Below are 19,965 nucleotides of genomic sequence, written 5' to 3'. Positions count from 1 at the left end.
CAAAAGTGTATAAAGAAAGTACAAGTGTTAAAAACAGTTAAAGCAACAATTAAACAGTACAACTCTTCCAACAACAAAAGCTCACAGGAGTTTTAAAGGAATTAATCACTTTAAATGGCAGCAATGTTAAAAAGACTGGGAAAACAAAAAGGATTTTGCTCAACACCAATAAGATAGCAAAACAGATGCCTCTCTGTGGAGGGCCTTCCACAGGTAGGGCACCACCAGTGGAAAGCCTGTTTCGTGGGTTGCCATCCATCTTACTTCCAGTGGCAGGAGTAGACAGAGAACTGCTTCTGACGTGTATCTGAGTGCAAATAGGACTGCAAAGAGATGAAGCGGAAAAAACTGATTTTCCTATAATGGAATCATGGATTGTATCCAATTAAGTTCTACTCAAGAGTAGACACATTGAAATTAATGAGCCTAAATTAGTTATGTCCATTAATCTCAGTGGGTCTACTCTAACACTGGATACAACCCTATGAGCCTAATTCAAACTAGGGTCTTTTCAAAATCAATTACACTGCAGAAGCAGTGGCTTTTTGTGTTTGTGATATTTGGCACCACACAAATGCGTGAGTGGAGTGCTTCTTTTTGGTGAATCCTGATAGCACACTAACACTGGCAGTGCAGCTGAGTTGGATGTCATGAGCCAGCCTGATGCTTCCTCTCAGATTCCGGATGGCCAAACTAAATGTGATTGTGGTAGACATAAGTTCCTTATCAGTGGGTGCGCGGCTACATTGTTACCTGCTGAGTGCCAGGTTGAGACTTTTCTGTTCTCACAGGCTGTTTAAAGTCTGTTTTAAGTTCCTGTTGTATGGTTAGTGTTTTTAGTGGATGCATTTGACAGCTGTTTTACTTCTGTGCTGTACAGTAGGGACCCGCTTCTGAGCGCCCCGCTTTTTGGCGTTCTGCTAATACCGCACCAGCAGGGCGATCAGCTGGAGGGGGGCTGGAGCTCCCTGCTCTCCAGCTGATCTCGCTGGAGGAGGGGAAGATCAGTTGTAGAGCGCTACAGCTGATCTCCTCCTCTTCTGGCGCGATCAGACTCCTGTGCTCAATCTGATTGCTCCGGAGGAGGGGAAGATCAGTTGTAGCATGCTACAGCTGATTTTCTCCTCCTCAGGACAATCAGACTCCTGCACTCCAGCTGATCTGGAGCACGCTACAGCTGATCTCGTCCTCCTCCGGAGCAATCAGCGGGTTAGGTTCCAGACCCTCTCGTGCTACAGTTGATCCATTTTTTTGGCAGTTTTCGCTTTTTGGCGGGGGTCTGGAACCTAACCTGCCATATGAGTGGGGCCCTACTGTATATGGTCTTTTATTGTGCAGGTTTTGTACTTGGTTTTTTATGTTGTCTGTCTCTTAAGCTTACTATGGCATTACTGTAGCATGGTTTTATTATGTCTTTGTTTAAATCTTTGCACAATGCCTAGAGAATTTATTTTATATAAAGCAGAGATGGTTCAGGGTGTCTTATTTTCACAGTAGAATGAGTGCATAGGAGAGGGGCACTGAGCCCTCCCCCACTACCACACCTTACATTCTTTCCATACATTGATCCAGCCACTTTTCTCCATTTCTAACTCACTTCCAGTATCAAATCTGGGAGCAACTGACTGCAGGGAGGTAAGGCACAGGAAGGGGAAAGTTATTGAACTTCAAACTGTTAAAATAAAATGATTACACTCTTTGTACGTGCTATTATGCTTAGTTTGGTATTGAGTGGCAGAAGCTGAAGAGAAGTGCAGGATCACAGATTAAGTTGGACTTTAGGTGAGGAATCCAGGTTAATTCCTAGCTAAGTTAAACAGAACCTTCATCCACAGCCTCATTCCAGTCTGGCCATGGACTAGAATGACTTTCCTACTCCAAACCTATTTTTCTCCTTTGCCCATGGAGATTTACTTTTAGAAATTTGGAAATGCCAAGACTGAGAAATAGAATGACAAACTAGAAGTTCTTTACTCTAATTACTAGATACTAGAGTCTAGCAGCATGATTTCACCTACATTCAAGGGTTCCTAAATGATAGTTTAAGACTCAGCAGCTGATGAGTTTGATAATCCAGTAGCAATACAATGAATCACCACCATCATTATCCCCATCCCAGCATTGCAATCCCAGAAAACAATTAAAACAACTATTCCGTGGAACCTATTTCCTATCTTCTCCCTTCCTGCTTTTTATAGTTTGCCTGCGGATACCACATGTTCTGAAGTCAGCTAAAACTCTGCACAAAGTTTGACTCCAAAGGGCAATTTATTATTATTATTTTTTGTTCTAGTGCAAAAAACCTGGCAGACTATACAAGAGTTTGTATTAGTCTTTTAATGAGTTACCAGCTACAGTAGCAGCATGACCTTGAGTAATATTAATAAATTATAAAAATTGTTTCATTGTGGAAGTGGGAGTTAGAGCCGTCCTATGAGAACACCCATGGTTATATCTAATTGCATTTGAAGATAACAACTCTTGACACTCTTAAATTATGCAAGTGTTCTGCCTAAATTTTCTGACTGGTTGTATTCAAATTAGTATGCTTATTATTAAGTAATAATGTAAGCAGTGTCTTCAGTATAACAGTTGCCTAGACTATTATACACCATAAGAGTTCACTGACTGGCAAGACAGACTGTTGGATGGCTCATCAATTACATTGGAAATGGAATCTTTGAAAATTGTCTTGCAGAGCAATCTTATACATGTCTACTCAGCAATGAGTCCCACTGAGTTCAACAGGGCTTATTCCCATGTAAGTAGGCATAGGACTGTGGCTGTAATAAATTAGCTTAATTTCTCCAGCAGTACAAACTGGGGAGTATTCAGTGTTAGTCCTCAGAGTAGACCCACTGAAGTTAATGGACATAGCTAGGTCTACTGTGAGTGGTACTTAGCTGAATACCATGCTCTGTGCTTAAGTGTATTCTGTTTCCTTCTGGTCCTTCTGGCAGAATAGTAACCACTTGCTAGAGTTGGGCTTTCAGGTAGGAGCAGAACCACCACAACTTCCAACCTGGACAGCCCATCGAGAAGGATGCCAAAGTCAATGGTAAAAAAAGACCCTGAGGATCCCAGAAGACTTAGTTATGCTGTCCTTATTCATCTTTCAACATAGGCCATCCTTCTGTGTGACCAAGTTAGTTTCCATGTCAAAACTAAAATGGTTCTAGATAATCATTCTTCCCCAAGAGTTAGAGGAGTTGTGTGGTGCATGGTGCAACTATCCACTTTGGCACCTTGCCCAGGAAGAAAATACTTGTTAACTGGCTGATAGCTATTACAAACCTCCAGGGAAGTGTTAATCAGGAGCAGCCTCATGACCACCCTTATTAAGGTAGTCAGGTCCACTCTTACTTTTCAAGGACACTGATAACCTTCCAGACTCAGCTGGTTCAGCCCCCTCCTGCTAGATGTTATACGCTTAGAGGCAAAAAGGTCAAGCACGTATGTGGTAGCCACCAAGTGCCTCATCCATATCCCCAGGCTACAGCATCCAAAATCCATCCAACAAAAGGAGACCAGATGATGCCCTGGACACATTCATCAATTAACTGCAGAACTGACAGCATCCACATTGAGAAACATGTGCCTTCATCCTTAAAGTGCTTATTAAGCAAGTAGGCCACCAATGGGTCTTTTGTATTCTTCTGCCAACCAGGCTGAAGAATGCCTCAGAGCATCCAGAAGAGCATCACTGGGTAGCACTGAGTGAATATGATGGCGGAGAAACTTTCTTCTTTGCCATCATCACAACCACAGGATAAGCTCGAAACTAGGTTCTTACCAATGTTTGGCCAGATTCACACTGAGTTTTGCACCACCTGTATTCAAGCTGCTCTATCATCCTGACCTCTGTAGTAAACCAAGGAGATAAACAGACTCTGTTTTGTGGGAGAGGGCACTTGAGACCAATCATGTTAACCACCCACTACAGCAGAGGGAAGAAGCAGCTGTAAGCTTAAACCTAACTAGAAAATGATTTCACAATGACCCACTCCCAGATCACTCATGTTCTCCTCAACAGATAACACCATGTGGTGACCAGCCATGTTTGTTGGACTATCACATTGTGACAATCAGCCACATCAGACAAAGGAGTTTCAGCATGTATTTTGATCCCCCCAAGCCCAGACCTGGCTGTCTTCAATGCAAGGAAGGTCTGAGACCACCTCCATCAGTTTTATGAGGATAACAGCATCATACTATGCAAAAGATATCTCACTGACAATACCACTCCCAGACTACCATTTAGTTCAGCCTTAAGTTCTGACATCTGTATCAACCAACAAGCATCTTGGCATATCATGTATGACTTCTGTCTTGTCTGATAGTTCCATTTAGTTCCCCTCCCTGTTAAACATTATAGCTTTAACCAATTTTTATTTTCATTGTATTGTATTCCTTGCACACCTTAGAGATTAATGTAGTTAAGTGGTATTTAAATTGTCTAATTCAGGTGTGGGGAACCTTTGGCCCTCCAGATGTTGCTGAACTACAACTCTCATCATCCTTGGCTGTTGACCATGCTTGCTTGGCTAATGGGAGTTGTAGGTCAGCAATATCTAGAGGGCCAAAGGTTCCCCATACTTGGTCTACTTAAAATAGACATAAATAAAATAGAGGAAGGACAGCCACAAAACTTTTAACATCTTAAATAGAATAGGTGGATATTGCAGTATAAGCCAGAAATCATTGAGTTCAGTGTTTGGTTTCACCTTTTTTACAACTTCTCATGGACATATTGTTAAAAAGAAAAATGAAGTTTGAAATGTCTAAAGAAAAAGCTGACTTCAGTGGAGCAAATATTTCACTTACCACTGTGAGAATTTAGATGAATTTCCAGGGCTCTTGCATTTGAAAAACTTTTGGTGCACTGTGGAAAAGGGCAGATGCTGGATATCTGCTGAATACTTTCGTCATTCTCCTCGGAAAGCTGAGCTCCTTCTCTTTGCCTCCCGCTACAGTAGTACATTAGGTGAGCCTGCAGATTTCGCTCACTCCGATACCAAATGCCACAAGATTTGCACGGGAATATGTCCTCTACAAGTAAAAAAACACAGGTGCGAGTAAGCCATAGTTTACTCCTGCCAACAATTCTTAGTCCAACAAGTTTAAGCTGTTTGATCTTCTTATTTAAAAAAATACCCATTTAACAGCAGGATGGCAGCATTCCACATGATTAATAAACAACGCATAAAAGCTCAAAAGAAACCAGGTGCGAGAAGTTTTTCTTTCTTTTTGTTTAGTTGTAAATTCTGGGTCTGGGCATCAGTACATAACTTGCTTCTTGTAAATGATCTTACACGCTCTCTGCAGTTGGACTCAAGAAAGCAGATACATAGCCAGTAGAGCAACAAATTGTGGCCTGATCTGCACTATACATTTAAAGCAGTATTACACCCGCTTTAAATATTTATGGCTTCCCCCAAAGAATTCTAGTAATTGTAGTTTCTTATAGCACAGTGGGGAGAAGAGCCTGACTGGGAGTCCAGAGTCTGTGAGTTCAAATCCCCGCTCATGTCTCCTGAGTGTCAAGGGCCAGCTAAAGATCATCTCCACAGGGAGTGGCTCAGGGGTTACGTGTCCTGCCACCTGGGCAGCCGTGGGCAAGCTGCATAGTCCCAAGGAGCCCAGTTGCCCCCCAGCTGGCAGCTGCAGATAAGAAAGGGGCTGGCTTGTGCAGCTGTGGCAAGCTGAGCAGGCCCTGGCCAGCTGGGGAGGACTAGCCTCAGAGGGAGGCAATGGTAACCCCCCTCTGAATACCGCTTACCATGAAAACCCTGTTCATAGGGTCACCATAAGTCGGGATTGACTTGAAGGCAGTCCATTTCCATTTTCCAAAGGTGCTGAGAGTTGTTAAGAGATCCCTATTTCCCTCATGCATCTACAGCTTTCATAGTCCCCTCGGTAGAGGGATTGATTATTAAACCACTCTGTTCAATACACAAATAGTGAGGAAAAATTGCATATTTACTCTTATGGATTTTGTGGATCAATTCCAATTTGCAGATCAAATATGGTGGACATCGCCTGCTTAAACACCTATGTTGTTTGGAAGCCGAACAGCCCCCAATGGTATGAACATCCCAAAAGAGATCTCTTCCTAGTAGACCTGGGTGTAGAGTTATTCAAACCCTGAGTTGAGTATAGATATAGAGAAAACTTGTCTGCCAAGAGAGACAGCTTCAGAACTGGTTGGGCTTCTCACTGCTGACAGCAAGAACAAGGGAAGGTGTCATCTCTGCACTAGACACAATGACAGAAAATCACAGCAATGTTGTGCTTCATGTAGTGTCGCCAGTCCCATACTGTAGAGTACTCTTACAGCAAAGATTTGGCAGGCATCTTCACTTTTGACTTATAAGCATCTCTTGGTTTTTTTATCCCAACAGGCCTATGTGGGTGTTTAAATTCTTCTTGAGTAGCCTGTCACTTTAATCATTGTTTTGCACTCTTTTTAATGGTTTTAAAACTTTCTATATTGCTCTACCCCACCCACACCTTTTATGAGAAGGTGATATATATCCATCACCCTGATGGATGACCTTTATCAGGAGAAGGAGAGGGGGAGTGCGACCCTGTTATTCTTACTTGATCTATCAGTGGTTTTTGATACCATTGACCATGGTATCCTTCTGGGTCAACTTGGTGAGATGGGTATTGGAGGCACTGTTTCACAGTGGTTCCGATCCTATCTCCAGGGTCTCTCTCAAAGAACAGCATTGGGTGACTGTCTTTCAGCCCCCTGGCAGTTGTGCTGTGGGGTGCCACAGGATACCATCTTGTCCCCCATGCTGTTAACATCTATATGAAGGCCTTGGGAGTGGTCATCAGGAGCTTTGGGGGCAAGGTGTCAGCAGTATGCCAATGATACCCAGCTCTATTTCTCCTTAACATCTGAATCAGGAGAGGCCGTGCAAGCCCTGGACCACTGCCTGGACTCGGTGGTGGGCTGGATGAGGGCCAATAAACTAAGTCTGAATCCTAGCAAGATGGAGGCACTGTGGGTTGGTGGTTCCTGAGTTCGGATAATTGCATGCTTTGGATGGGGTCATACTCCCTCTGAAGAGCAAGTCCGTAGTCTGGGAGTGCTCCTGGATCCATCTTTGTTGCTAGAGGCCCAGGTGACCTCTGTGGCTAGGAGTGCCTTTTACCTGCTTTGGCTGGTAAGACAGCTGTGGCTGTTTCTGGACCAGGATAGCCTGACCACTGTTGTCCACGCACTGGTGACCTCCAGGCTGGATTACTGTAATGCGCTCTATGTGGGGCTGCCCTTGAGGTTGGTTTGGAAGCTGCAGCTGGTGCAAAATGTGGCTGTGAGACTGCTCACTTGGGCAGGGTATCGCCAACATGTCACCCCGCTGCTGAAAGAACTGCACACTGCCCATTTGCTACCAGGCCAAGTTCAAGGTTCTAGTTTTGGGGTACAAAGCCCTATACAGCTCGGGACCAGGATACCTGAAAGACCATCTTTCCCCTTATATACCCAGTTGATCACTGCGCTCTGCAGGTGACGGCCTCCTGCAGATACCATCTTTTCAGAAGGTTCATTCTGCACAATATAGGAAACGGACCTTTAGTGTGGCGGCACCTACCCCATGGAATTCCCTCGCCTTGAATATTAGGCAGGCACCATTTTTGCTATCTTTTCAGTGCCTTTTGAAGACTTTCCTCTTTCAACAAGCCTTTTAAGTTGAGACCTATCCCAGTCTGCATCTGTGTTAGAATTGCTTGTTAGTATGTTTTTAATAATGTTTTAACCCTTTTAAATTATCTTTTAAAGCTTTTAAAAAAATATTTTTAATGTTTTTTTGTTTTAACATATTTTAAGATCTGTTTTTATGATGTTTTAAAGTGTTTTTAGTGTTTCTGTTTGCTGCCCTGGGCTACTGCTGGGAGGAAGGGCGGTATATACATTAAATAATAATAATAAAAAAGCATTTTTTTATAAATAAATGACTAAATGTGGTGCCTCCAAGATTTGGTTGGACTTCCAACTGCCATCATCTCTGACTGATGGCCATGTTGGCTGGGGCTGATGGGCATTGGGTGTCCAACCACATCTGGAGGTCACCATGGTGGCTACCCTTGCTCTAGGAACCAGATAATCTCTTCTTTTTTCTTGGCTTGAAAGCTTATGCTGGTGAGTTTGAGACAATTTACGCCAAACAGACTAGGATTTTTATGAGATGTGGTAAGAATACAACAGTTTTAATGCTATTTTAGAAACAAATTGAGCTAGAGCACTCACTATTGACAATGGCTGTAGGCAAAATGGATGCCATAGCAGCTTGCTGAGGGAGCAACTGTATTGAGTCCAGCAATCGAGCAGGATACATCCCCTCGGTAAGAGTCATCTGACTGGCAGCGTGTAGCCTTGAGTCAAAATCCACAACAAAGGCAATTAGCTCTTCACCCTCGGCAATGGCTTTTGTCGTTGTGCACCAAAGCTGTCCTCCTACACATAAACATACACAAAACCATTAATATTTAATTGGCAACATTACTATTGTGCAATACTGTATTCTGATTAGAATGGCTACATTTCGCTGAGGAAAGGAGGCAACCCTTTGCCTTTAAAGCTCTCTTTCTATCTTCATTGGAGTGTTAAGCAATGCTCCGAGGCAGTCATGTTGGAAATATAGCCAAAAGCTACATAAGAAATACTGCAAATGAATGACAGGCAATACTTCTTTAACTCTTCTGTGATCTGCTGTTTCACTCAAATGCAGCCGTAAGTCTTACCAAAAACAAAAAAAACCCAGCAGTCATTCCTAAAATGCCAAAATAGGTAAATTCATTTTACTAGTTTCTAGCCAGTCAGCACTTTTGTTAACCTTCCTGTTCATTCACCAAATGCACACAACCATTAGGTACTATGTGTATATATGTGTGTTGTGTTAAGTAAAACATTAATGCATTCCCAGCAATTACCTGTAAGGAAACAAGTAACACACAAGTGCGGAACATGGTTCAGATACCCTCATAAGGTCATTTTTATCTCTTGATAGTGTTTGCTACCATCTTTCTTCTGGGGAGTAGGGGATCCCTTATGTAATAATGTGCATCATGGCATTGACTGACAAACTGTCCCAATGCCAACTGAACTTCCTGTTCAGACACGCCAAAGATCTGTTTCATAAAGCCTTATTCAAATAATAAAGCTTGGCTTAAAAGGAAAACTTTCTTCAAAGGGTGAGATATACTATAGCTCTGTGCTGTAAGTGTCACATGGTAAGCAAAATTAACTATGCAAGTAATGCACTAATGTATTTGAATGTGATAGTGAATGCTCATTTATTTAACATGTTTAGACAGGCAAAGCACTTATATTGTGTTATCTCTTTTCTCAGGCCTAGATATATATCCAGTACAGTTACGGCTGAAAATGTCACATACTTCATACGTTATAAAGCTTTTTCTTCTATAGGTTTTGTATATATAGAAAAAGCTATATGTTGTATTAATTAGGAAAGAAAAAAGTCACACACAGAGAGAACTGGGTACCAATTTTGATAAGTAATATGTTTATCTTTCAGCATAACTGCCTTTTCAACTACACTTAATTTTTTTCCTTCCTCAAAGAGATTAGTTTTAAAACGACTTGTTGCAAAAATCTGGTAGAAGAGATAACAACAGTATATGATATGCAACAGCTAAATAGAAGAATTAGGACATTGTTTCAGAGGAATCGTGGACAATTAATTAATCCAGTCCTATTAACTTTCAAAGATGAGGAAACAAAACAGCATCACTGACAATATGTCTGAGACGGGGAAACTAAGGCTGAGCTCCTAGACCTCAAAGTGATACAGAAGTTTCAAAGCAGAAAAAAATTCTTCACGTTCAACCTTTGCTAGTAAGGAAGCTGGATTTGGCTACAACCATTGCAAGCACATTTATTACGACCATTATAGTTTTAAGGTTTCCAAAATTCCAGACACTGAAAGTGACCTTAAATCTCTACATCTACAGTCCTTAACATGGTTGCAGTGAAAGCCAATCCCAAGATCCACCAGAATGAGCAGAGTTTGGAATAGGTGGATCTTGGGCGGTGCTGGCTTAGCTGAGCCAACACTAGCTAGCTCCTTCATCCTGGCTCAGCTGGTGGAACCTAAGCCAACACAATTTACACCAGGGTAAATCCCCCCAGAAAAGGTCCATTGCGGGAGAAGGCAAGGACGGATTTACACTTATTCCAAACCTGCCCAGCTCAGTCATGTGACTTAGAGGGCCCAATTCTCAAAACTCAGGTCCACACTCACCTGCTGGCTCAGCTAGCAAGGTAGCCCTTTCCAGAGGCTCATGAATGGAGTTTGGAATAGCATTAACGTATGCTGGCCTAAGTTACGTTGGCTTCCTATAGTTAGGATTGCTCTGTTAAAGCAGTTGGATGACTAATTTGGGAGAGTGGTTACTTATTCTAGCATCCCTGCTAATGCTGTCAGCATTGATGGACATATACAGCTTATAAGGAGTGAAAAGTATCAGCCACCAAAGAAGAAAACAAATGACAAGTTTCCACATTTCCTTCTTCCATGCCACTTCCTGTGCCTGTGGCAACTCCAGCCCTTTATAAAGCAAACACTGTCTTTTCCAAATACCTCCTCAAATCCACTACTTCTTACAGCACCAATTTTCACATGTTATTTGTCGGGGCATCAAGAGGATGGGGCATAGTTATTTTAATGGGGGTGCAGCCTACTTAGTGGTTATTATTTTGGGATCTTAGTATTTAACCTTTTACTTTTTTATGTTCTCCGCATTTAAGTTTTAACTGGTATTAGTTTAACAGAAAATAGAAATATTCACTAATAGGCAAAAAACCTTGCGGATTAAGAACGTACCTATAGCCAACAGATATTTCTATCAAACTTTAAAAAGTAGGGAAATTGGGCAGCTATAGTGAATGCACCAGGGGAGCAGGAGACCTGACTTCCTCTCTGAGATATTGTACTGCCCTACAAATTTGTCAAAATGCAAACACAATTTGGGTTGCTCTTTCACAGTACAATCTACTTCCTGTGTAGCTTGGAAGAATTTGGTAACATGTGCCTCTGAGCATATGGTGAGTGGTGGCAACACCTGCAATCAGCCCAAATAATAGAAACAAGACATGTGCTATGCTGATCTTGTTTTAGCAGGGAGGAAGCAACACCCTGTTCCCCTCACAGAGCTTCAATCAGAGTGGCTGACTGTTAAACCACTCTGGCCACTGGAGCTCTGTCAAGGGAATAGGAGTCTCCTCTCAGCACCCTTCACAAACTACACTTCCCAGGATCCTTTGGGGGAAGCTATGACTGTCTGAAGTGAAATAAAGGTCTACCATGGGTGTGGCCACTGATTAGGCAAGCCAAACAGCTGTGTGTCTGGCTTTTAGAACACTGACAGTTGGTTCTTACTGAGCATGCCCGATGCTATAATAGACTTCAATGTTAAATTTCTTAAATTAATTAAAAATTAGCCAGGAATTTTTTTAACTTTTAAAGTGCAGAAAATGAAGATCAGAGTATGGGGCAAGGTCAGTAACAGGATTACACATACTCAGTGAACATGGCAGATTTTTAATTAATTTCAACAAATTATGAGAACTCTGACAGAAAAAAGTCCAAAAGGGGTCTGGGCTTTCCTCCCCTCTCTTTTTACACTTTGAACTGTCTATTCTCTGTGACTGTTTTGTGTATCTCCATGAAAATTTACAGGGTTGTTAAGCAAGCATTTCTGAGTTCTGAACTATATGTTTTGTAAGGTTTTGTTTTGAAATGAGCTTATGGGAAGCATTAGAACGGCATGGGGGTATTTCCAATTTAACATTGTGGAATGCGAAAAATCCATGCTGGCTATAGTATAGGCCACGCTCATGGCTGCATAATTTAGAAAATTAATTTTTTTTTTTAGATTTTAATCAAAAGACTACAAACACACATATGCATGTGCGCGCACACACACACCATCCAGTAGAGGCTCCAGGATGCCTCAGGGTTTTTTTGTAGTATGTTTGGTCGCTGGGTGCTTGATGGTGGTCTTGCAAGCAGCTACAAATTGACATAGTGTGTTGGCTGCTTTATATACTCTGCGAGGACTTACCCATTACTTGAGTTTGGATTCTATCCCTTTTAGAGTTATTTGACTCTTTCCTAATGCAAGCCCTTTCCAGGAACCCAATACTTTGTCATTATTTCAGAAATCAAGCACTGAGGCTAGGTTTGACAGCTGTCAGCCCAGAGGTCAAGCTTCCTGTGCCTTTAAACAATCTGAAGCAATGAAAGAGGGAGCAGCATGTTTGATTCCCACTGCATAGGCACCCCCACTTCTGTGTCCCTCCTGTAGGCAAAGTTAAATTCCTGCTGGTGCAAATGGGAAGTGAGGGTGGGAAAGAAACAGGTGGAATAGGAGAGGAGAGAGGAAACAGCTGCTGCTTCTCTTGCGTCAAAGGGCATGATCTCTGAGTAGACACTAGCAACCCTAACTTAAAGCAGCAATTAATAATTCGGTTTGCACCAAATGGACGTGCTATCTTTGGATACTCTTCTACTCCCCCTCCCCTTGGTGTTTCACCAGTGCAACTAACTCCTTTTCAGAAAAGGTCACTAACTAAATTAAACAACTTATTTTAAAGTTTGTGCCAAAGGCCGCCCAGGATGTCTGTTCTTTGTAATGTTTATGATCCGGGTTCTTGTGGAAACAGATTTGGTTCCTAACAGGAAGCTTTTAAATGACCCTCATAATTGCTGTCAAAGCTGCAGTGAATTTGCACTGTAAATTCTGAAAGAAAAGAACAGAGTCACAGTTCAAAGTTGATCAGATTTTGGAAATTCATGCTTCTGTTACAAGAATCAGTTGCCTGAAATATCACCAATCCCCACCAATTTTCCCCTGTGCTTTTTATTATTTATGAAATTAGTGCCTGCAGAATGTCATGCAGACCTCTGCCGATAAACTCTAATTAAGATTAAGACAAGTCCTTTGGAAAGGATCCCATCATTAGCAAATATAAACACAAAAAGTGCTCCCTACTTGTCAACTGGAACTCTTCAATAGCCTAACAGTATTATCTGTTGCTAGGCTACAGCACTGACAAAGGTGCAATTATACTGTATGGCCATACGTATAGAGTACAGTATGACAAAAATGTACCTCATGTAAAGGCATAGATCTTCAGCCATGCTATCTAAAATTCATGGCTCCTCACAATGGCAAAAATCACGTTAATAACTACAAAATGCATTGCCAAAAAAAAAAATATTTTGAGATGCTTTATGCTTTAATAATCACTTCTAATTTATCTCTATGATTGATATACATTTGTTTTGTAACAGTGGAAAATGCAAGCAATAAAAAGATATAAACCACAGAAATACACTTGGGCTCATCGAAATAGGAATCTAGCTTAGCATAAAATATATATCGAAAATTGAGCCAATGATACCCTTGCTCAAGAGATGCAGAAACATACACATCACATTCAGATCCAAAACACATTTCAAAACTACAGCCTGCTTCACATTGTGGCATGGGTGCTGCCTGAACTGCAAGTCTAGGCACAGCTCCATATGGCAAGTGGTTTGTGCAAAGAAGCTTCACACAAGGCACAGTTAAAAGTGGCACAACTGCATGACAAAATTCGGAAGGCTTGTTGTACCACATGGCATGTTTGAACTGGCAGAAAGAAGGTATTAATTGGTCCTCATTTCCACATTGCGTGCCCAATTCAGAGGATTCTTACAGGTATGGGAGGTCCAGCTTGCACAAGAAAAGGTTTCCCCATTGGCTTCTACGCTGGGGGCCATTCTGGCCGTACAACTATATAGGAGTGCTCTCATCTCTCGACTTCTCCAAGAGGAAGCCTGCTTGCACTGCAGTACCTGCAGAACTGTGGATTGAGGCCAACGGTGGGGTGTTTCCAGTATGTTGGTAGATGGATCAGAAAAATTCTGGTCACAAACAATGCAATTGTGTCTGCTTAACAAGATATTACCTCCCGCATTTACAGCAGTGAATGCCTTCAAAGAATTTATTAAAACAATTTACCTTTATTTGCAATGTTGATACTCTTTATTTACTCTAAGAGTAATATAAAATTCAAGGACTATATGCAGTTATTGATTTTAAAAGAGCATTCCCTGCTGACTCCAGTTGGGGAGTTTTCCTTCAAAACCAGTGGTGCCATATGGCTTCCGATTAGTCAGTATTGCTTTCATCAGCACTGGGTTTCCAGAGGGAATTGCTAAAAATAGTTTTAACTTTCCTCCTAAGACAAAGGCAGTGGCAAAATACAAGACAGAAATGCTTTTGTGGATTTCAGGTATCTTAGAGATGGAGACAACTCTTTTTTTGTGTGTGTAATAATTTTTATTATTCAAATTTTCATAAAACAAATCAAACAACAAAAACAATACTACAAAAATAAAAATAAAAACTTGACTTCCGATTTGTCACAGATCAGCTATAAGTATATAATATATATCAAACCTGTCCCCTAAAACATACGAAATTCACTTTTTTCCAAAGTCTATCTTAATTAATCGTCAAATCCCATTATCATCATTTCATTTTTTTCTTTCAACAAAAAGTCCAAAAGAGGCTTCCATTCCTTAAGAAATGTATCTGTCGTTTTTTCTCTGGGATGGCATGGATATCTATGGTATGATAAAGTAAAAGTTAATGTGGATTTTAATAATCATTTTATAAGACGTCCTTTGTTGAAAATATGGAATAAATACAAAACAAGTTTTTTTTCCGAAAATACCACCATGTGTTTCAAGTCAAGAAGCATTTTATAGAAGATGGAGACAACTCTTAATGGTTGTGTGAATGTAAGCTCCACCTATTACACAAACTGTGCTTTTTTAAACCACTTGAAATGGGACTCTTGCCATATGAACATGTGATATGTACATGTTTGCCAAAAAAAAGTTGCTTTTGAAATTCTGTTTGGTTGCTAATCAGTCTCACTGAACAGCCTACTGTGCAACCAAGTTATGCAGACCCCCCTCCCGCTTCTGCTTCTAATTTGTGTATGTAATGCCTTTGACTGTCACTGTGGTAGAAGTAGAAGTGTCTATTTCCTGTGTACACATGTTTTTGTGAAGGAGGGTCAGAAGACTGTCAGAGCTCATTGAATTGACAATTTGCATTAGTCTACAGACTTAAAATGACACCCAGGCACAGCCAGTCTTGCTACAATCTGAATGAATAGCTTCTGTTTTGTGATTTTTAAAAAAACCACCCCTGGAAAGAATATGTTTATTTGCATTTGTCTTTTTGAGTATTTAAAGGGAATTTGCAATCCCACAATCAGATATTTCCCATGGGGAGGTGGATGCATTTACTTGAGTAAACACAATAACTTCCATGTGCCAAAGAATGTCCCCATTAATGCCTACTTGGTGCAAGTCTGGATCTTTGGGTTTTGACATTAACAGAGTGCATATATCTATATGTAGCCACACTGTTTAATACAAGAAAAAAATCTAATAAATTCAAATCCAATACTGCTGAAACTCTTGACAGTAGAGTAGTGCAAGGAATAGAACTTATAAATTATGTGTGCCCCTTTTTTGAAAAATGCTTTGGAGGTTTCTTTGTGCATTGGCAAATACAGTAGGAATATGAGGTATTGTGTGGTTCCTTCTGCACAGTACCTGATAAAAGAATAAAGAGCTTTGACATATTCTTAAAACAATAGAGGAATTAAAGAGAAACAATGGGCCAGCTGCTTCATTAATACAATCAAAAGCGAGCCCAGCACAGAAGAGTCCAGATAATTAAGCACTACTCTTTTAGACTTTCTATAATAAAATTGCTTAAAAATTTATTAACTACTTCACAGTTGCTAGATAGATCTATGCACTTGTTTATTTGGGTTGATTAATGCCTTTTCAGTATTCTCCAACATGCCAACTCATGGTTTATACAAGTTTTTGAACAAAATAATGTAAGAAAAACAGATAGGAATCTGCACCATACACAGCAATAAATCAAAAGCATTTTGTGAACAGTCTTTCCTGTTGCTAAACAATTCTCAACATTTTTCACTTGTATACATACCTCCTAAATATTCGCTTGGGACATCTGTCCCCCCCCCCATTTATCTGAATGGCCCATTCACATAGAGGATTTCAGCAACAGTTCATGTAAATGCACACTTCTGTAAAATTAATGAAGAGTGCTTCCAGTATTACATTAGGATTAATGAGATGATATCCCATCATTTTTACGTAATTTTTCCTTGTTTACTGATCAAAGTATGTTGTCAAATGTACTCAGCTTCTATCGTCTTAATTTTAGTTCCTGCATGCACAAACACTGCAGCCTTTTAGTGCCAGGCAATGCAGAATTTGTATGATTATGCTCTGCCCAAAACCGCACCATTTGTCTCTCCTGTGCCTGATGGCAAATCCAATATACTTGGTATTATACTGTAATGGGAATATTATTATTTTAGAAGGCACATAATGTGAAGCAAAACAAAAAGGACCACAAAACAAAGTTGTATTGTCGTAGAATGGATTCAGTCCAGCTATGCTGATCACCTTTGAGGTAGAAGAACTCCATTTTTTCCCTTTACACTAGAAATACTCACTGTGCATTAATACATTAAGAGAACAGACTGATTTTTCTTAGTCTTATTGTGGATGTTGGCTCTTGGTGCTATTAGGATCAGGTCTGTAGCAAGAGTGAAAAGTCACATATGGACACACTGGGGCTCCAAACCAATATAGCCAAGGCACTGAGTATGCTGCAGAGAAACTTCTCCACACAGCATCTCAAGCATCTCTCTCTCTCTCTCTCTCTCTCTCTCTCTCTCACACACACACACACCAGTTGGCACAAGTTTAAAACAGCAGCTTGCAATGTGACATGTGGTGCTACTGTTTAGCAAGGGTAAACAAAATATCCACCACATGCTCTGAACTCCTGCTCCTGCTTCTCTGGCTCATGGTCTTCATTTTTAAAGTAGAAGAGAGAATAAAGTTAATTCAGTGATAACTTTTCCAAATTGTTTGTCACACATGACTAAGAAAACACAAAACTCACCCATTTGCCATTTTAGAAGTTCTTTATTTGCATGCAAAGCGTTGCTTGTTGTAAGAGGTAGTAGTACTACTGCCCAGAAAGCTTTCTTTCATAGTACTGAAAAATATAAAATGAATGAAAGCTGCCTGTTGGCTAAAGAGGGACTAGTGTATCTTGTCATGTGACTCATTTTCTTTTAACCTTGTTGGCAGTCTATCTTTTATGATTATAAGGATTTCCGTCTGTGTCTTTCATGCGAGTGCTGGAGTGTAGTAATTAATGTAAAGTGCCACTAGATAAAGACATAAACTACATCAGTGCTCAGAAGAAGGAAATAAAGAATTCACAGGAAAATAATGTGATAAATTTTATTTGCCTTTCCCCCTTGATTGAGCTGTCACAGCTTGTTTACCACAGGAGGAGATAGTTAAACTCATATTCTTAGAAGTTCTGTGCATTTTAAGAGGCTTATAGGTTTCCTTCTTGGACCTTAGTTCAAATTCTGAGCTAATCAGAGTCAATACACATCTTTCTATTAGAAGGTGAAATCTTATGTGAAATCGCTGCTAGAGGACTAGTGTCCAGACTATTAAATGCTTAACACAAATGGCAATCCTTGCTTTTAAGCAGCTGGATTCAGATGGCCAAATCCTCCTACATCTTCCAAATTTAGGCCTCCTGGTTAGGAGTTAAAAGTGACATCCTTCTGCAAATAGTCAGATTTCTTAATTTATCTAACTCAGGAATGGGTCTGTGGCACTCAGTATGTTGTTGGACTCTAACTCCCATCAGCCCCAGCCAGCATGACCAGTGGCCAGGGATAATGGGAGTTGTAATCCAGCAACATCTGGAGGGCCACAAACAACCCTGTACCATTATGAGGTGGGCAGGTTTTGGGAGGAGGCACATGTCAGCCAATCCTGCCCTCCTTCACTGGTGGAGAGGATATGAGGGCCAGGCAAGGGGAAGGAAAGGCAGTGACATTTCCCTCCACTCCTCCTTCAGAGATTGTGTCAGTTTACATGAATAAAGTTTAATCTGCTGAATTTTCTCACCTTTTTTCTCACCCTTTTTTGAGAGATCCCCAGGAATACCAGACTCAAAAGCGTGACTTTGCCCTTAGCTACAACCCTCTTTCACCTGTGGCCTGTCCCTGTGTTCTGATTTTTCATGAACTGAATTACTCTGATCATGACAGTGAGCTTCTGAACTTGGCTTATTTTTATTATTATTATTTATTAGTTTTATATCCCGCCCTTTCTCCCAGTAGGAGCCCAGGGCAGCATAGATGCTGGATTAGGTATTGCAGTTTTAGATTCCACCTGAAAAACAAACTTGTACCTACTATATCTTTAGGGAAGGGCAGAGAGAAAATAAATACTTTAGGGTGTGTTTGTTAACTCCTCCTTGAGGGTCCCTCCTTCTAGTCTTGTTCTTGACCTTTAGATTTTCCTTCCTGTTGGACAATCAAGGGAAAACATTTTAACTGGTTGTTACATAAAGGACTAACTAAGCTATTGGAAGCTAATTGTGGAAAGCAATTGGATTTTTTTTACTGGTTGCTGAGTTGAATTTTTCTGCCTAGAAACCCTGAAAAGGCCTCATGCTGAGCTGCACACATTGGGGAAAACAGAAATTAGACCTGAGTTACAGCCTAGGTAGACAGTCAGCCAAATATAGTGTGCACAGCAGTGTTTCTAGTCCTCTAGGGCTATTTTCATCCTTTGCTATCAAGTACTGAAGAAAAAGAAGAAAACATAGTCACTATGATTGTGAGTATAGTGAGTGCTTTAAAAGAGTAAAGGGTAACAGAGATATTTTTTCAGGTCTCTTTAAGTTATCTCGTTATTTCACCCTTTAGCAATAAGCACCCAATTCTGCTTCACTCATCATAATAACTGCAGAGTAAACAAACTCTTACTTCGTACTGCAGGCAAACAAACATGCTTCTTTATTGCTGACTGGATAGAGAACCCAACTGAACCTGAAACAAAAAAGCAGAGCAAAGGAAAGTCGAAAAGGTGGAGTCTAACTCTAGCCCATAATACAAAGTTCTAATATTTAATTTTTCAAGAGTTGTGTTACTATACAGTCTGGATTGTTTTTTTTCAGGATCACTTAAGTAATTATTAGGTGGTTGCGATTATGAGAAATTCACGCTCAATCAGGGAGTCTTGGGTGAGCAGACATTTGGGGGCTCTTTCAGATGAGGTTTTTGTTGTGTACTTTCCCTGCCATATTCATTGAATTTTTAAGAAGGTCCTATTCTTAAATTGCTCCTGTCCTTAAAACAAACTCTCATTCTTTAAATGAAGGCTGTTATTGTCTGTAATGTCACAAATTAAAAAGACAATTTTCAAAAAAAAAACTGGGGAGAGGCGAAGCACAGCTCTAGGAGAGGTGTACCCATTTGCCAGGTTCCACATTCCCGATCTAACAACCGTTCAGAAGGAGTGTTTTTCATAAAATCCTTGGAAATAATTCCTCAACTTGGGCTGGATTTACATTATTTCTTGCAGGTGTGGATTAAATAGCAATTGCTGGGTTCTAGAACCAAGTTCCAAGGACTTTTGCAACTAGTCATATACTTGGGATGTTTTTTATTTGGATGTGCCAAAGTATCATATTTGTTACTTCTCCTCACCCAGACCCTCCTCAATAATGGAAATGTTTTTTTTAAAAAAAATGCCTGTAAGGAAAATGCCTCAAGCTGTGTTCTCACATGCCCTGTTTGCCGCATGCATTTAAGCTAATGGAGCAAAGGAATATGCACATGTTTCTGCATATCAAAATAAACAGGAAGAGATTTGGGGTCATGAGACCTTTCCTGTGTAAGAATTAATTAGATTCATGCAGAAAGCACTTGTTTCAATCAGACATTTTCTATTTAAAACTAGAAGCAAGTTATAGGCATTTAATGAGAGAAAGGGATGTCTA

At 40.5% G+C, this 19,965-nt stretch overlaps 1 protein-coding gene across 11 annotated transcripts in view; it reads right to left on the bottom strand.

The window, feature by feature from the left end:
- The window catches only part of ZFPM2 (zinc finger protein, FOG family member 2), a 529,061-nt gene that overhangs the window by 3,614 nt on the left and 505,482 nt on the right, over nucleotides 1-19,965 (bottom strand). For 9 of the 11 annotated variants that reach the window (XM_061604835.1, XM_061604862.1, XM_061604870.1 and 6 more), the window contains 3 exons: nucleotides 18,950-19,012; nucleotides 8,261-8,467; nucleotides 4,825-5,049 (listed from right to left, as the gene is read on the bottom strand). In XM_061604835.1, coding sequence (XP_061460819.1) covers nucleotides 4,825-5,049; nucleotides 8,261-8,467; nucleotides 18,950-19,012 — 495 coding nt within the window. Of the gene's footprint in view, nucleotides 1-4,824; nucleotides 5,050-8,260; nucleotides 8,468-10,856; nucleotides 10,909-18,949; nucleotides 19,013-19,965 lie in introns of those variants that run through there. The other 2 variants (XM_061604922.1, XM_061604878.1) reach the window with 2 other exon arrangements.

The sequence above is a fragment of the Rhineura floridana genome, chromosome 1 (assembly GCF_030035675.1).
Source record: "Rhineura floridana isolate rRhiFlo1 chromosome 1, rRhiFlo1.hap2, whole genome shotgun sequence".
Classification (NCBI taxonomy): domain Eukaryota; kingdom Metazoa; phylum Chordata; class Lepidosauria; order Squamata; family Rhineuridae; genus Rhineura; species Rhineura floridana.
Note: the sequence above shows the minus strand (reverse complement) of the source record. Positions and strands in the feature narration are given on the sequence as shown.